This window comes from Mizuhopecten yessoensis, unplaced genomic scaffold (genome assembly GCF_002113885.1).
Source record: "Mizuhopecten yessoensis strain PY_sf001 unplaced genomic scaffold, ASM211388v2 scaffold10573, whole genome shotgun sequence".
Lineage (NCBI taxonomy): Eukaryota > Metazoa > Mollusca > Bivalvia > Pectinida > Pectinidae > Mizuhopecten > Mizuhopecten yessoensis.
The window spans coordinates 221,436-238,023 of record NW_018408614.1 but is presented as its reverse complement, the minus strand read 5'-3'; the positions used below and the strand labels follow the sequence as shown (position 1 = coordinate 238,023).

General features: G+C 36.5%; 1 protein-coding gene across 2 annotated transcripts in view; it reads left to right on the top strand.

The window, feature by feature from the left end:
* Positions 1-15,658, top strand: part of LOC110461130 (EF-hand calcium-binding domain-containing protein 6-like) — a 32,017-nt gene extending 16,359 nt beyond the window's left edge. Inside the window, exons 2-16 of one of the 2 annotated variants that reach the window (XM_021514456.1) lie at positions 1,576-1,676; positions 2,010-2,107; positions 2,971-3,225; positions 3,667-3,804; positions 4,017-4,141; positions 4,605-4,679; positions 7,395-7,540; positions 7,862-8,058; positions 9,788-9,898; positions 10,488-10,664; positions 11,481-11,786; positions 12,181-12,424; positions 13,460-13,632; positions 13,810-13,981; positions 14,271-15,658. In XM_021514456.1, the coding sequence (XP_021370131.1) occupies positions 1,576-1,676; positions 2,010-2,107; positions 2,971-3,225; positions 3,667-3,804; positions 4,017-4,141; positions 4,605-4,679; positions 7,395-7,540; positions 7,862-8,058; positions 9,788-9,898; positions 10,488-10,664; positions 11,481-11,786; positions 12,181-12,424; positions 13,460-13,632; positions 13,810-13,981; positions 14,271-14,513 (2,561 nt within the window). In that variant the 3' untranslated portion in view covers positions 14,514-15,658. The remainder of the gene's footprint in view (positions 1-1,575; positions 1,677-2,009; positions 2,108-2,970; positions 3,226-3,666; positions 3,805-4,016; positions 4,142-4,604; positions 4,680-7,394; positions 7,541-7,861; positions 8,059-9,787; positions 9,899-10,487; positions 10,665-11,480; positions 11,787-12,180; positions 12,425-13,459; positions 13,633-13,809; positions 13,982-14,270) is intronic. The other variant, XM_021514457.1, reaches the window with a different exon arrangement.
* The last annotated feature ends 930 nt before the right edge of the window (positions 15,659-16,588 follow it).

The following is a 16,588-nucleotide window of genomic DNA, read 5'->3' as shown; positions in this document are numbered from 1 at the left end:
ATTGTATCAGACATACACTAAAAATTGTTTGACATTGTACCAGACATAAACTAAACATTGTTGGACATTGTACCAGACATACACTAAACATTGTTTGGCATTGTACCAGACATACACTACACATTGTTTGACATTGTACCAGACCAGGGATGTGTAGTGGGTCCACTACACATCCCTGACCAGACATACACTAAAAAATGTTTGACGTTATATAAAACATGAACTATACATCAGTTTAATAAATTTTAAACAACATTAAGCTAGAAACTTGTTGAGCTGTGTACAGTTCCACACATTAAAGGCTAATGTATTTATGAATTAGAAAATCACACTTATCTGGCCCGTCCTTCCATTAACACAGGAATGATGTGTACGATCAAGATACGCGTACGTTATAAATAGATAGCACCTTAGCACCTTAGGAAGACTCAAATCAAGATTAAACATGAAATTTCGTATACGAATAAAATTTAAACGAAAGAAATTAAAATTTCAATTATCTGATAGCAGGTTTGGGGTAAAACGGTCGTTGTAGGACGCACGCGAGCCTCACGAGGAGAGGGATTAATCTTAAAATATCCTACTCATATAAATACATGTATATATGTTATATGTTAAACGGTTTCACATGTACAGTACATTAATACTACAACTGCTGTTATCATCAGTAATATCGATTCTATATGGCCATAGTTATGTTTTGACATTGAACAACATTTTATAAGTATATAAATATTATATAATCTACGCGCTGTATATCCATTCTGCCTTTTGGATATTCACAATTACCTGTCCTGCCTGAATTTTTAATCTTGTCTTTACTTAATAACCTACGCATAGCTAAGAAAAGACATTGTGCGGATTTGTCGAGCGCTAAACATTCCGGCCTTCCATGCAGTCGGCCGGGGTTCGATCCCCGAAGTCGTGGTATGCATGGAATATTCAGAGAAAGTGTTTTTCTCCTGTCCACACAACTCCAACAACCCAGATGGAGTATAAAATGGTCTGGTGTGGATGTTGCGGTATCTGTGCTTTAGCATTCAAGTGAGGTGGCACTATGAATGATACCGTTTATAATACATCTCCAGCACACACGCAGGCATACACACATAGGGGAAATTAGCCAGGTGGCATAGGACTATTAATTGGCGCCCGATATAAATGTAAGGGGAGGTAACTTCTACTGATCCCGACCTCGGTGATAACAAGTGTTGTCCTCGGGATTACACGGCTTTGTCAACCCTACTGTCTAGTGATGCTTTACAATCATGGGAATTATTTTGTATCTTAAGCTGGTTTGAAATGGTGTTGTAAAATTTATTAATAAAGCGGACATTATTAAATCCAAGTATGATTCCCATGAATTACATGTATGTCAAAACTACTGGCTTATGAGTAAAAGCATATTTTAAAAATTAACTAAACTGTCCTCATAGCATGTGGACAGTATTTCCAACGACGTGGAGGATATTACGTTTACATTTTGTATGACAAGAGGTTTAACACTGATTGGACTATATGCTAACATTACACTGTTTCCCGGATATCTCATAGAGCGTTGTGTGTTGTTTCCAGGTAGCAGAGCTGACGTAGTGATGAGCAGAATGGGCGCGGAAAGTCGCGTGTCCTCCCGACTGTCCAACGCTTCCACACGTGCAAGGCTAGAGGTGGACGAGGTCAGTGTCATAAAACCGTTATGATCTTTATAAATGATAACAGAAATATTCTACAGAAATATTCTACAGAAATAAGAGCTATAAAATAGTATGTGATACGATCGGCATTTATCTTTTTTTTTTATTAAACAATACGTTTTTTACTTTGTCATCTTTTATACTGTGATATACTGGATGTATAATGTGATACACTGGATGTATAATGTGATGCGCTGGATGTATAATGTGATACACTGGGTGTGATAATTTTAAATTATTTGCTTCGTTTGGTAGATATCATCATTTATGCTGTGATTGTGTATGTTTTTTGATATACTAAGTATTTATTGTTAGATTGAGGCAAGGCTAAGACAGAAGATGAGAGGAAGTTTTTATGAAGTAAAGAAAAGATTTAAAGACATGGACCCAGAACAGAAAGGAAATGTATCACGGTAAGTCATGCTGCCTAAACTGGTAATGTTAATGTAAAATGATCTGTCAATGGCATTGTCCTTCTCCAGAATTCAGGAAATCTCTCTCCATGTCATTCATTAATATCTCTCTCCCTGTAATTAATATCTCTCTCCTCGTCATTAATATCTCTCTCCTTGTGATTAATATCTCTTCCTTGTCATTAATATCTCTCTCCTTGTCATTAATATCTCTCTCCTTGTCATTAATATCTCTCTCCTCGTCATTAATATATCTCTCCTTGTCATTAATATCTCTCTCCTTGTCATTAATATCTCTCTCCTTGTCATTAATATCTCTCCTTGTAATTAATATCTCTCTCCTCGTCATTAATATCTCTCTCCTTGTCATTAATATCTCTCTCCTTGTAATTAATATCTCTCTCCTCGTCATTAATATCTCTCTCCTCGTCATTAATATCTCTACTTGTCATTAATATCTCTCTCCTCGTCATTAATATCTCTCTCCTTGTCATTAATATCTCTCTCCTTGTCATTAATATCTCTCTCCTTGTCATTAATATCTCTCCTTGTAATTAATATCTCTCTCCTCGTCATTAATATATCTCTCCTTGTCATTAATATCTCTCTCCTTGTCATTAATATCCCTCTCCTCGTCATTAATATCTCTCCTTGTAATTAATATCTCTCTCCTCGTCATTAATATCTCTCTCCTTGTCATTAATATCTCTCTCCTTGTCATTAATATCTCTCTCCTCGTCATTAATATCTCTCTCCTCGTCATTTGAATTATCTTTCATTACCAAATTGTCTCCTTGTTTTCCTTATCATCTTTGTCGCCATGTTTTTCATAATGATCTGAGTCTTCACATGTCCATTTACAGGGAAGCCTTACACCGGATTCTGGTCACTGTCCTGACCCAGGAGATGGGGCAGTCTGTTTTCAACAGATTGATGGACCGATTCGGTTTCTCTGACCGACAGATGGTCAACTATACAGAGTTGTTCGCACATTTCCGTGAGATGCCCGACGATTATCCCCAGTGGATGGACCCCGTCCAGAGAAACTATGCCTCGGACAAGGCCTCCATGTCCTCTGGTGAGGTCCACGCCCAGCTCAGGGAGAAGGCCAAGCAGAGGTGGGTTGTACTTAGTATGTTCTTGTTAACACAAAGTTGTGTTTGAGATAGACTGAAGGGGTTGTTCACGTAACCTCTCACTTCCTCTATCCTTTTCTGGCTCTGTGGTTGATACATAAATATCTTTTTCCTGAACTGAGTTGATGTTTATACAGAATATGATAGATGTGAGAAAACTAACTGACATATACATACTAGAATTTTAATATGAAATATCCGAGACAACATGAAACAACAGATTTCATATCCATGACAGAGACAGTGGTAGTGATTTCCATACCGGATGGGTGAAAGGGAGGTTAATTAGTATATACATTACATATAAGAAACTCAATTTAATAAGTAATTGATTGAATTATAATTGAAGCAATTTATAGATATGTAATACAGTGGACAGAGATTAGTAATACCTCGGCCTGATTAAACGGTTTAATGTTGTAGGTTCCTGGACATAGCGGACCTGATCCCACAAATCAACCCCGGCGGTTCTGGGAGAATCCTTAAATCAGAGTTTAAACAAATGTGTAACAAGCTCATGTTCTATATGGAGGATTCAGAATTCGAAAAATTATGGAAAAAGTAAGTATATGTAGCTTTTTGTCAGCGTTAGTAGTAAGTCCATGGGACATGAAAGAGGCAGGTGTTATGATCGGTAAACCATGTAACTACTGGTAAAACGAGCTCTGTAAAACACTACACGAAGGAACATTTCCATACAAGCTACCCTAAGAACAGTAACACTAAATTGTTTTTCCTGTTTTACATCTGTCCTATGATTTTTACCTGTTTAGGTACGACCCTAAAAGCACAGGAACCATTGGAGCGGAGAGACTGCTAAACAGCCTCGGGATCACCTTCCGAAGTGGGACTCCCAATAAACCCCGCGCCGTGCTATCTCCGATCGCTGAGCCTGGAGGTAGGGCACGTGACGCTGTTATTGTTTACACTGTTGTTAACATGCACGCCATAAACACAGACAAACAATTATCCAGTCCAAAAGTCATCATTCATCTTTAACCCCAAAACAGAATATGTATAATTGTTAAAACCCTAAGCGAGATTGTTTTGCTATTAATTTTAATTGAGTGAATTAGTTTGCTTGTGTGCATGCTACAACTGCTATATTGTGTGAACATTTATAATACATCTTATAAGTATTGCCAATATGATACATGCCGACACATGTAGAACAACCTGGTGAAATACGTAGTAAACGATTCCGGTGTCACACGTGACTGTTTTGGTTTTTATTGGCATGTAAAACAGGTCTTACTTCATGTGTGATTATTTATGATCTGATGCTTTTAACATTACTAAATTGACGCTTTGTGTGGAATGAAATAATAAGTCTGAATTCATCATTTCTCAAAAACATCCAGAACGCAAAAAAAGTAAAAAGAAAACAAACAAAAAGGCTAAAATCGAGGAGGTTCCGGAGCTAGAGGAATATGGTGGTGAGTTGTGTAGATACTGTCCAATCCGACACCTCCATCTACTGACATGACACTCAAAACTCACGCACAAAGTCACTGCATTATATGATGAAAAAAAAATGAAAAAATCCTTTTTTCCATTTCTCGGAAAAAGATCCATTAACAAGATAAAATGTTAAAAATAAGTTTTTGTTTAGAACTTCAAAAATCTCTTTGTGCTTGGAATCAGCAGCGATACTTTGTGACGTATGAAATGCATATCATTGACAGGAGAACAGCACCTTTTTGGACTTGGATTTTGTCACCAATTACTTACAAAAAACACCTTCCCATAATATTTAATATTTTAATAATAGAAACTCGCCTCCCTAGCACATAATGTTTCCTTCCTTCATCCACAATTACTTCCTCCCTAGTCCACGATATCCCCCTCCTTAACTCATGATATTTCCTTGCCTAATCCACGATATTCCCATCCCTAACTCATGATATTTCCTTCCCTAGCACATAATATTCCCATCCCTAGTCTGTGATACCCCCTCTCTTGTTCTGGATATTCCCATCCCTAGTCCGTGATACCCCCTCCCTTATTTTGGATATTCCCATCCCTAGCCGTGATACCCCCTCCCTTATTTTGGATATTCCCATCCCTAGTCTGTGATACCCCCTCTCTTGTTCTGGATATTCCCATCCCTAGTCCGTGATACCCCCTCCCTTATTTTGGATATTCCCATCCCTAGTCCGTGATACCCCCTCCCTTATTTTGGATATTCCCATTCCTAGTCCGTGATAGGGGTCCCCTCCCTTATTTTGGATATTCCCATCCCTAGTCCGTGATACCACCTCCCTTATTTTGGATATTCCCATATTAAGATTCCCTCCCTCCGTTGTCCTATTTTCTTCCTTCCCTAGTGCATGGTACTCCCCCTCCCAGTCACGATCCCTCTTTAGCCCATGATACGTTCCCTCTCTTTTCCTGGATACTCCCCTCTCTAGTAATGAGATTCTGTCTCTTCCTAGTCCTTGATATTTCCCTCCNCCCCCCCCCTCCTCGGGTTCATGATACTCTTCTTCCATTTGTACTCCTTGTGCTATTCTTTTACTTCATGACCAACATAAGAATAAAATCAAAATAAAGGCGTGTTCATTGAAAATAGTGTGAGCCATATCAGTCTACAAATGAATGTTGATAGCTGGAGTCCAGACTGTGTTAGTTTGGACGAGCGTGGTGTAACGGTTGATGGAGACTCGGGGAGGACACGATTTACTACGTGTGCCCAGTAGGCGTTTGACGGAAACTGTTTACTGGAGTGCCTTTTGTTTTGTATCTATTTACAGGTGTGATGGGTTTTAACCATGTATAATCAAATTTCTCTAACGGAATACTAAACCTTGTTTGAGCCATTTGTATCTAAAATCAGTCAAGGTCATCATCTGTTTTAGAGGTCATCTTATGCTCACAGCTGTATTTTTCCAATATTCTGTAATATCCACATCTCCAAAAACATAATGAAGGTATTCTGAATCTGAAAGAATGTGATAAAAATAATTTGTGTTTATCAGTAACACTTAAATGCCCAGTTTGCTCTTCAGATGGTACTTTCGGATGTGTAAACCTCTCTAGTATATAAGTATTTAATGACCTCCATTTAGATAAAATTGTCAGCAGATCATGACCTATATGTTACATTTTCATCAAATCTACATGTTCATCTTCTAACTTGCTGTATCAAATGTTTTGTAGATTTTATTATTTTTTGACGTTTTAAGTGTATATCCCGGCCGAAAATAAGCTAAATAATAGCTAAAAGTAACTTCAGAAAAAATAATTAAACTTAATAATAATAATGAAAATAATAATGCTGATGTAACTCTTTAGATGATGTTTGTTTCACATTTTCTGTACGATAAACCAAGAGCTTGTATTTTTTCATAACACAACTGGATATTATTTCTGTTTCTTATTTATTTTCATTACCAACAGATTCTAATCCTCTTGAATGACTCTCTCTTCATTCAAGGGTGCTTTACAGTAACTTGCGTGGATGCATTGTAGACATTTTAATTAAGGTGGTAGTTTTTGAAGAACTTTGACGTTTTGTATGCATGTACAGTTTTCTTCAATATGCAATAATCCAAAACACATTTCTTTTGTTTTCTTGCCTTTTTTCATTTTTTCTTAAAATATAATTTTGAATTTATCAAAAACAATGTTTGTTCCCTTATTTAATATAAAAGATCCCGGTACATTATTATGTCTTCAACACTTGACTTACAAAATACAAGATACTTTATTTAAAGTCTCATACATATAATTAAAGAACATTAGCTTTTGAGAGCTATTATTGCGACAAACATATGTAAAATAACAATAACACATTATATTACAAGTAAAGGGAGATAATCACATATATTAATAAAGAGCAATAATAATTATCACAGAAAAAGAAAGTATCATATCCCAAGTTTCTTAGTGGGAAATGTCAGGGAATTTGTTTTGATAAATGTTTTCCTTAATGTGTTAACTTTCACGATGATTTAACTCATATTTCAATTGTAGCATATCTAATATTGTGCATACTTTATCGTATCTCTGATTTCATATATTACTAGTATTAGTAAAGTACTGCACTGACTGTTCTATCCAGTAGAAGGCTGTTGAAGGGTAGATAAGGAAATGGTTCTTTGCTAGAAGTCTGTCCCGAGCCAACTAATTTACCAATTTTGTGTTGCCAGGCAACTCCAATCGATCACCACGACGGAAGGAGATTGAAAGGAAGCAATCCTTGGATGTGGAAAGATGGATGAAAAACAAATTCCGAGAGGGCTGCCATAACATGAAGGAAGCGTTTGAAGCCAAGGACGAGAAGAATTCCGGAGTTGTAAGTCGCGAATTACTGTTTAAATTTACTAGTAAAAGTTTGAATATTGTAATTAGTATTTCACGTGACCAATGGAAATTTTCTTAAAACCACTTTAACGTCGCCAATACTTATTTCGGCATTGTTCTTCTGCCGACAAATCTTAACTCACGACATGAACAGAGACTGTTATACTAGAAAATTCTTTTCATAATTGCATCTCCATAAAATTTGCAATAACTAATCATCTCCTCATGTCTTATTATAAGGATAATTGTCTAGCGATAACTTCCAGTATTTGTTTTTTGTGAGAATGAGGAAAAATGTGATCTGTTGCAACAGGTGGCTTTTGACGACTTCCTGACGGTACTAGGGGCCTACGGTCTGACCCTAGAGAAGAAGCTGCTAGCAGCGTTCCTGTCCCGCTGTAGTGTGCAGGCACGTCGTGAGGGTGTCCCCTACAGGGAGTTTCTTCATCGTTTCCAGGACCGATCAGAGACCGGCATGACCCACAACATCCTCACTAACAACAAACACAGGCTAGTCCGACTGTTAGTTTTCTTGTTTCCATTACAGTTCAGAGTGTTGTACACTTGTCTGCCCTTATTTGGTGTGATCTATCTCCTGGGTGTACACATCATCTATTGTAGCACTCAGTGTGTAGCAACTCTGTCTTCACCATGGCATCTTCCCGTTCATCGCCATGGAGACGTGTGCTGTTCCGGTGGCTATATATGGTGCTGCGGTTGTGGTTACCCGATAAACACAGTAGTTGTTGCCATGGTTACTGTCCTGTTGCTGCTGTGATGTCAATGGTAGCCATAGATAAAGCTAATACTGATAAGAGCTATTGTAAAAGTCGTACTATTTGTGTATTTACTTAATAAGTCATGCAAGAGCAGTATTTCAAATACATGTTTTTTGCAATCTATGAATAACAGCTCAAAATAACAACAACTGAAAGCTATCTCCATGAAAGGTATTTCTGGTTACAAATACATAATACTGAGTGGAACATATGAATTTAACAATATTTTAGCATAATAAAATGTCCGAAGTTTACCTGTAATGTCGCTTACTGTCACCTACATTCCGGAGCAGCTGGACAGGTATCAGTATTTGTATTAGTAGTACAAAGTGTGACTGTGTAGATAGTTCTATTTTACCGCCATGGTGATGGTGATCTGCTTTCAAGAACTTTTGACCTCTCTACTTGACTAAGTATAGGGGAAATAACTGGTGATATTGATTAACGTGGCCATTAGTAGAATAGGGGAGATAATTGGCTATATTGATTTAGTCACTACTAGTATGGGGGAGATAACTGGTAGCATATTTATTTTCAAGTTAACAATCGAAAGAATTTTGATTTCTTTTCCCCCTAATTTTTTTTTCTTTTCTATTGCTGATTAGTAATTATATTACATGTACATGGGGTATGTAGTTTGTTTTATTATTCAATAGTTCGTTTTTAGGCTTTACTGATTACACCAGTAGTGTAGTAGTGTTTGTAACCTTTCCTATGGTGTAGTGTTCTCCTACACTCCCCTCGGATTTCACTCTTTGTATACCCGAGTACTATTTCTTCAGCAGTACCAATCCACTAAGTGATAAAAGTAATAGGCCAGTCATTTACTTTTTAACCTGTTTGATTTTTTTCTCCTACTTACAAATACTTGTATATGATATAATAATCTGTACATAATTTGAATTCAGTATTTCATTGCTCTACTTCATTTACATTATAACAAGAAACCACATCAACAGTAGCGACAGACGTTAGAGACATACTTGTCTTATATGATTATAGTGTTAAACAAACTAGTATTTACATAATGTATGTAGAAAGGTAGAGCCACAATGATTGTTACACATAACACTTTAGAATTACAACACCAGGAGTTACTAATCATCGGTAGTAGACTTTGTGTTCTAGTGTTTAATACATCAAGTACAACACCTAGTGTTATTGTCTTGATCTAGGAAGAAAAGATGTGTTTATAAATATCAGCATCTGAAGACAAAGTGTTCTGATGATGTCTGTATTACATTATAGTTCCCAGCTATCTGCTGTGATGCAGTTACAGGAGTTGTGTTACTTACTCAGATATACTTTACATTGACTTTACGGCGATGCAGGCCATTAACCTGCTCTGTGATTATATACGACGTTTAAAGGTATTATACATACATTTTGTAACATATTTTACTACATGATTTCATGACTTACGAGTACCTAGTGCTAATTTTGCTGATTTATGTTTGCAGGGTGAACAAGCGCCCTGACAGTCCCGGGGGTGGCTCTACCATGAGTAGCATTGAGGTGCAATTGATGAACATGTTCCAAAGGGACTTCCTGTCTCTACTGGGTACATTCAAGTATGTATGACCCTGCCGTGACCTTGGGTGAATCTCTGTATTCTAAAAGGCACCAACGTATGTCTATATAACACAAAACTTATCTGATGCCTGTTACCTTGACCTTGTAACCTTGACCTTGTAACCCTGACCTTGTAACCTTGACTCTGTAACCTTGACCTTGTAACCTTGACATTGTAACCCTGACCTTGTAACCTTGACCTTGTAACCTTGACTCTGTAACCTCTCCATGCCTACTGTAATATTCAGTAGAACACCACTTTAATGCAAGGATAGATGAAAAACATGTACAACGTGTTTATTTATATGTTTGACCACTTCAAGTCACATTCGTTTTGCGCTTATTGTCTTTTCCAGACTATGAAGGTTTTCATTCATGAATGCTTGAATTCGTGATAAAAATGATGGCATTTAAATATTGATTGTAATGAACATTTAAACTTTCGGGGAAATAAATCGCTCGCTGGTATCCCTTACATGGATATCTTTCATTTCTATTACGAAGTTACTTTTGTAAAGTTTTATGAAAAGCGCTGTTATGTCGAATTTTGTATATTAAAATCCTCTCTGACAAACATTTGTATTGTAGGAGCATTGACAAACTGGGATTAAATGTCATCAGCCTAGAAGAATTCCGTGCAGCCATGGAAAGCAAGTTCCAGTTCCACCTGACCGATACCCAGTTTGACCATTTCGTAGATAAGCTCCCATTAGATGAGGATGGAAATGTCAAATATGCTGATTTCATGCAGCACTTCGACACAAAGTAAGAGCCTCTCTATACCCGACTTACAATACTTGTTAGAGTCTCAGCTTTGAATCATGTGAAACATATTGATATTGAGCACACTGGTGCTCAAATGGTTAAATCTCCATCCAGACACATGTAAAAAGTCTAGCTGTTGTTATGCCTACCCAGACACATGTAGTTATTCTAGCTCTTGTTATGCCTACCCAGACACATGTAGTAATTCTAACTCTTATTATGCCTACCCAGACACATGTAGTAGTTCTACCTCTTGTTCTGCCTACCCAGACACATGTAGTAGTTCTACCTCTTGTTATGCCTCCCCAGACACATGTAGTAATTCTAGCTCTTGTTATGCCTCCCCAGACACATGTAGTAATTCTAGCTCTTGTTCTGCCTACCCAGACACATGTAGTAGTTCTACCTCTTATTATGCCTACCCAGACACATGTAGTAGTTCTACCTCTTATTATGCCTACCCAGACACATGTAGTAGTTCTACCTCTTGTTATGCCTCCCCAGACACATGTAGTAGTTCTAACTCTTATTATGCCTACCCAGACACACGTAGTAAGTCTAGCTCTTGTTATGCCTACCCAGACACATGTAATAGTTCTACCTTTTGTTATGCCTACCCAGACGCATGTAGTAATTCTACCTCTTGTTATGCCTACCCAGACACATGTAGTAATTCTAGCTCTTGATATGCCTACCCAGACACATGTAGTAATTCTAGCTCTTGATATGCCTACCCAGACACATGTAGTAATTCTACCTCTTGTTCTGCCTACCCAGACACATGTAGTAATTCTACCTCTTGTTCTGCCTACCCAGGGGTCTTGCACCAAGCTTGTTTGAAAATCATCCCAAGACTGACGCTCCAGTTGCTACGGTCGCTAACGGAGGACCTGCTGCAGCGATGCCACAACTTCAGGAGGAAATGGAGGTTGACCCTGACCTTGACCTTGATGAGGCTTTGGACAATTTTGGTGTCAATAGGCGTACTCCTCCGGAGCTCTTCAGTAAGATTAAGGATCTCCTCAATAGAAGGTTCCAAGAAGTAGAAAAGGCATTCTATTCACAGGATGAAATAAATTCAAGACGTTTAACACAAGAATCTTTCTATCGGCTAATGAAGAAGTAAGTTATTTTAATCAATTTCTTATTATCCAAAAGTATAGAGATTTAACCATATTTTTAAACATTTCATAGAGTTTGATTAACTCGAAATGTGCATCCTTAAATATAACGACAAACAGCGTTTGCCCGTTAACAAGTGAATTACAATTGTTCGTTAAATTTTGTTCAAATTTTGTTGATTATATTTTCGATTAAAAATACTTTGTCGTTTTTCAACGTGCATATGCCAGTGATTTTTTAGTAAATCATACCTGAGTTATAGAAGTGCTCAATATCACATAAACAGTTAAATGCTGAAATTCTGGTTTTAAATTTGCCTCCTGCCCTTCTTACTAGATAGTATGTGTATTTTACAACCAACATGCTTTAATCTGTATTCTTATCTGAATAACAGATTTGATATTCAACCGGAAATTTCCCGAGGAGAAATCAGAGATCTATGGAGGACTTTCATAACAAACACCGATAAGACACTCGACTACCACCAGTTTGTCCGCCATTTCGGGTTTTCCATGCGGTCAGCTGCATTCCCAAATGCTAAAGTCAACCCCCCCAGGAAAGGTGATGCGGATTTCATGCTCAGGTCCAGAAAACTTAACTGTGCAGCTGACATGCTCCAGGACAATCTCAGGGCTAAGGTAATTAAACTGGTTCAGTATACTCCAAGAACATCAGGTCTTAAGTAACTAATCTATTTCAGTATACTCCATGAACATCAGGTCTTAATTAACTAATCTATTTCAGTATACTCCATGAACATCAGGTCTTAATTAACTAATCTATTTCAGTATACTTCAGGAACATCAGGTCTTAATTAACTAATCTATTTCAGTATACTCCATGAACATCAGGTCTTAATAAATAATCTATTTCAGTATACTCCATGAACATCAGGTCTTAATAAATAATCTATTTCAGTATACTCCATGAACATCAGGTCTTAATAAATAATCTATTTCAGTATACTCCATGAACATCAGGTCTTAATAAATAATCTATTTCAGTATACTCCATGAACATCAGGTCTTAATTAACTGATCTATTTCAGTATACTTCATGAACATCAGGTTTTAAGTAACTAATCTATTTCAGTATCCTCCATGAACATCAGGTCTTAATTAACTAATCTATTTCAGTATACTCCAAGAACATCAGGTCTTAAGTAACTAATCTATTTCAGCATACTCCATGAACATCAGGTCTTAAGTAACTAATCTATTTCAGCATACTCCATGAACATCAGGTCTTAAGTAACTAATCTATTTCAGTATGCTTCAGGAACATCATGTCTTAATTAACTAATCTATTTCAGTATACTCCATGAACATCATGTCTTAAGTAACTAATCTATTTCAGTATACTCCAGGAACATCAGGTCTTAAGTAACTAATCTATTTCAGTATGCTTCAGGAACATCAGGTCTAAAGTAACAAAAGATCTGGTTTATTCAGTATAACTTCTGTTGTAATTTTGACTAACAATGTATCTATTACCATTTATCAACGAAATATCAGGAATTATTATTTTGTTATTGCATTTTTGAAATTGTTATATATAGAACATTTAATGTTTTAGCGTAAAATATATACCGATATTTTCACTCAAACTAGTGCCTTACTCGTTTAAATATGTTTTTCAACGGGAACTATTAAATATCCTCTATATTATTACAGGTTGACTACATGTGGGAAGATCTACGTAAGGAGTTTGTGGCCATGGACCTTTACGGGACTGGCTTCGTGCAACGGGACGAGTTCCGCGAGCTCCTCACTGAGCTCTGTGTCCACCTCAGCGACTATGAGGTGAACATGCTGTGTAACAAGTTTGAGATCAGGAAGGATGGAAGGTTAGTACAGTGTAATATATAATATCCCTTGGATAAATACTTTCAGGAAATCAATATACAATAAATGTACATGTATGTATTTCCAGATCATATCCTAAGAACAATGAGATATTTAGCCATTTTCTGTTTCTGATGTGACACAATAGAAACGCTTTCATTTTGAAACTATGTTTGTAGGGTTAACTACATTGAGTTTCTGAAACCGTTCGCTCTGAGAAAGCAGGTGTGGCGCCATGGTAACAACATGCTGTCCCTGCTGCAGCATCCCCAGCCAGAACTGCCCATCACAGACATTGTGGAACCCCCACAGAAGGGGCTTCACGGGCTCACCGCCAAGCTCAGACAGAAGGTGGGATACATTTACATGCCACATGACATTAGACAACACGTTATTTGAAATCGGACCTTTATACAATTAGGAGCAATCTGATGAAACTGTGAAAGATTGTGTGCAGATCAACTTCCGAAGATATTTCATGTGTATATGGAAAATGTTCGGTTTCAATGAGAGTCGCATAAGTTTTTTTTTTCTAAGGGTTTTGTTGGTGATCAGGTTAAAGATTCACTTACAGAAATAAGCATACTCATTAAATTGTTCAATAATTGACTATACAACTAATTCACAATTCTTTTTCCAGTTGGCTGGAGACTGGAAGAACTTACGTCGTGCGTTCCGGAAGCTTGATACAAAGAACATTGGTTATCTGTCCCTGCCGGAGTTCCGGTCCGTGCTGAAACTAGCCAATGTGATTCTGGACGAGGATGAGGTGTATCACGTTATGACACAATTTGATAACAACATGTCAGGCAAAATCCCGTACGAAAAGTTTATAGAGGAGACATTTAAGCCTCAAACCAACCACAGCGTCAAAAGGTTGTGAGCAGTCAGCATTACTTAAACTATTGTTGACTTTTAAAAAGTCATCGGGTTGATCTGGAGTTTCAATTTGCTCAATATACCTCGTATACAGTCGACATTGTACTGCTTTCCTGACGCTAGATAATATTAAATTCAAAGTGCTGTTGCACATTTTTTCTATCGGAGGATAGGGATAAAATACAATAAATTTATATGTCATTAATACAGACTGCAGTTTGGTGATATCTGAGGCATTTTTGAGCACATATTTATAAGAATACTATCAGGATGATCTATGCGAGGACCGCGAGCAGGAACGGTCGGTCTAATATTAGTTAGGCAACAAATATTGCCAGCTTGAAATATCTCTTCGCATTAAGCAAGTATATCAAGGGAAATAATTCATGATAAATAAAACACCAGGCTAACGGGGACCAATATTCGTCTATTTTTCCTGTTAAGAAATAACTTCATGAGTATACTGTTTTTTCCTTTGGTCATGTTTCCAACTTGACATAATAGAGGGACTGTCTTGTTGTGAATCTAGAAGAACTATGTTATATTTTACACCATGTTATGATTTTGTTACATTTGAGTGGTTATAAAATTTACAGATATATCATTACATAAATAGTTCATGTTTCTGAAAAAAATCTTTCAATTCTGTCAAGCATGCGTTCTTCTGTATGACGCTTATACCTATATATTGTTTTGAAGTATTTGCTATGTATTTCTATCTCCCCACGAGATCTGTGTTACCTTCTGTTGTGAGGCTAGTATTTAAGGACGTTATGGATAGTATTTATGCACCTTTATCTATGTTACTGACTGTTATTTGTCGGTCAACAAATATTTATACAAATATATCAATGTAATGCACAAAAGTGAATAAGATATTTATTGTCTTTAAATAATGGAACAGTAAATGGATTATTGTAGTGTATATGGATGAGGAAAATAAGGTTTTATCAAAGACTGTGATATCCTATGAATGTTGTTTTTGTCAGCATACTATTTACTGTTCATTGTGTGTACCTTTTATCAGTATTACTCTGGCATAATAACATATACGTATCATCTCAATGTTTAATTGACATATACATATACGTATCATCTCAATGTTTAATTGACATATACATATACGTATCATCTCAATGTTTAATTGACATATACATATACGTATCATCTCAATGTTTAATTGACATATACATATACGTATCATCTCAATGTTTAATTGACATATACATATACGTATCATCTCAATGTTTAATTGACATATACATATACGTATCATCTCAATGTTTAATTGACATATACATATACGTATCATCTCAATGTTTAATTGACATATACATATACGTATCATCTCAATGTTTAATTGACATATACATATACGTATCATCTCAATGTTTAATTGACATATACATATACGTATCATCTCAATGTTTAATTGACATATACATATACGTATCATCTCAATGTTTAATTGACATATACATATACGTATCATCTCAATGTTTAATCGACAAAAATTGTGATATGAGATTTTTTTTTGTGATTTAAATAAATTTCAATTGAATTATTCGTAAAATCACAAAAGCCGTGTTTCCTTGAGGCGTTGTATATAGAACATGTTAGTGTTGATACCTGTCCGTGCTGGACACTACCACCACTCCTCTAATTAAACATTCTGGTTACATGTTTGGTCTCTCTACGTCTGTCTCAGACTGATACATGCTAGAATAGTAACCTTTACCAAATGTCAATGCTAGATACGGTAATTTAGACAGACTTTACATGATAAAACGAGTTTACATAGAACTACTGAACGTGGTTCCAGGAGGACACCAGACCATTTCGTAACTTCCTGTCCCATCAAGTTTTATTTTCCTACAACCCAGCACTTCCTTCTGTGCTGACTACTGTATGCAATTTGTTCGCTAAAGTAACCAACAATGTCTGGCGTTTGTGATCTTTTCTATTTTAACTAACAAATTTCTGGTCTTATGTTTTATTTCATTGTTCCTGAATAAAAAAAAATAAAGCTACGTGTGATGTTTGTCTGTTTTGTTTTATTTTATTTATCAATTTTCTTAC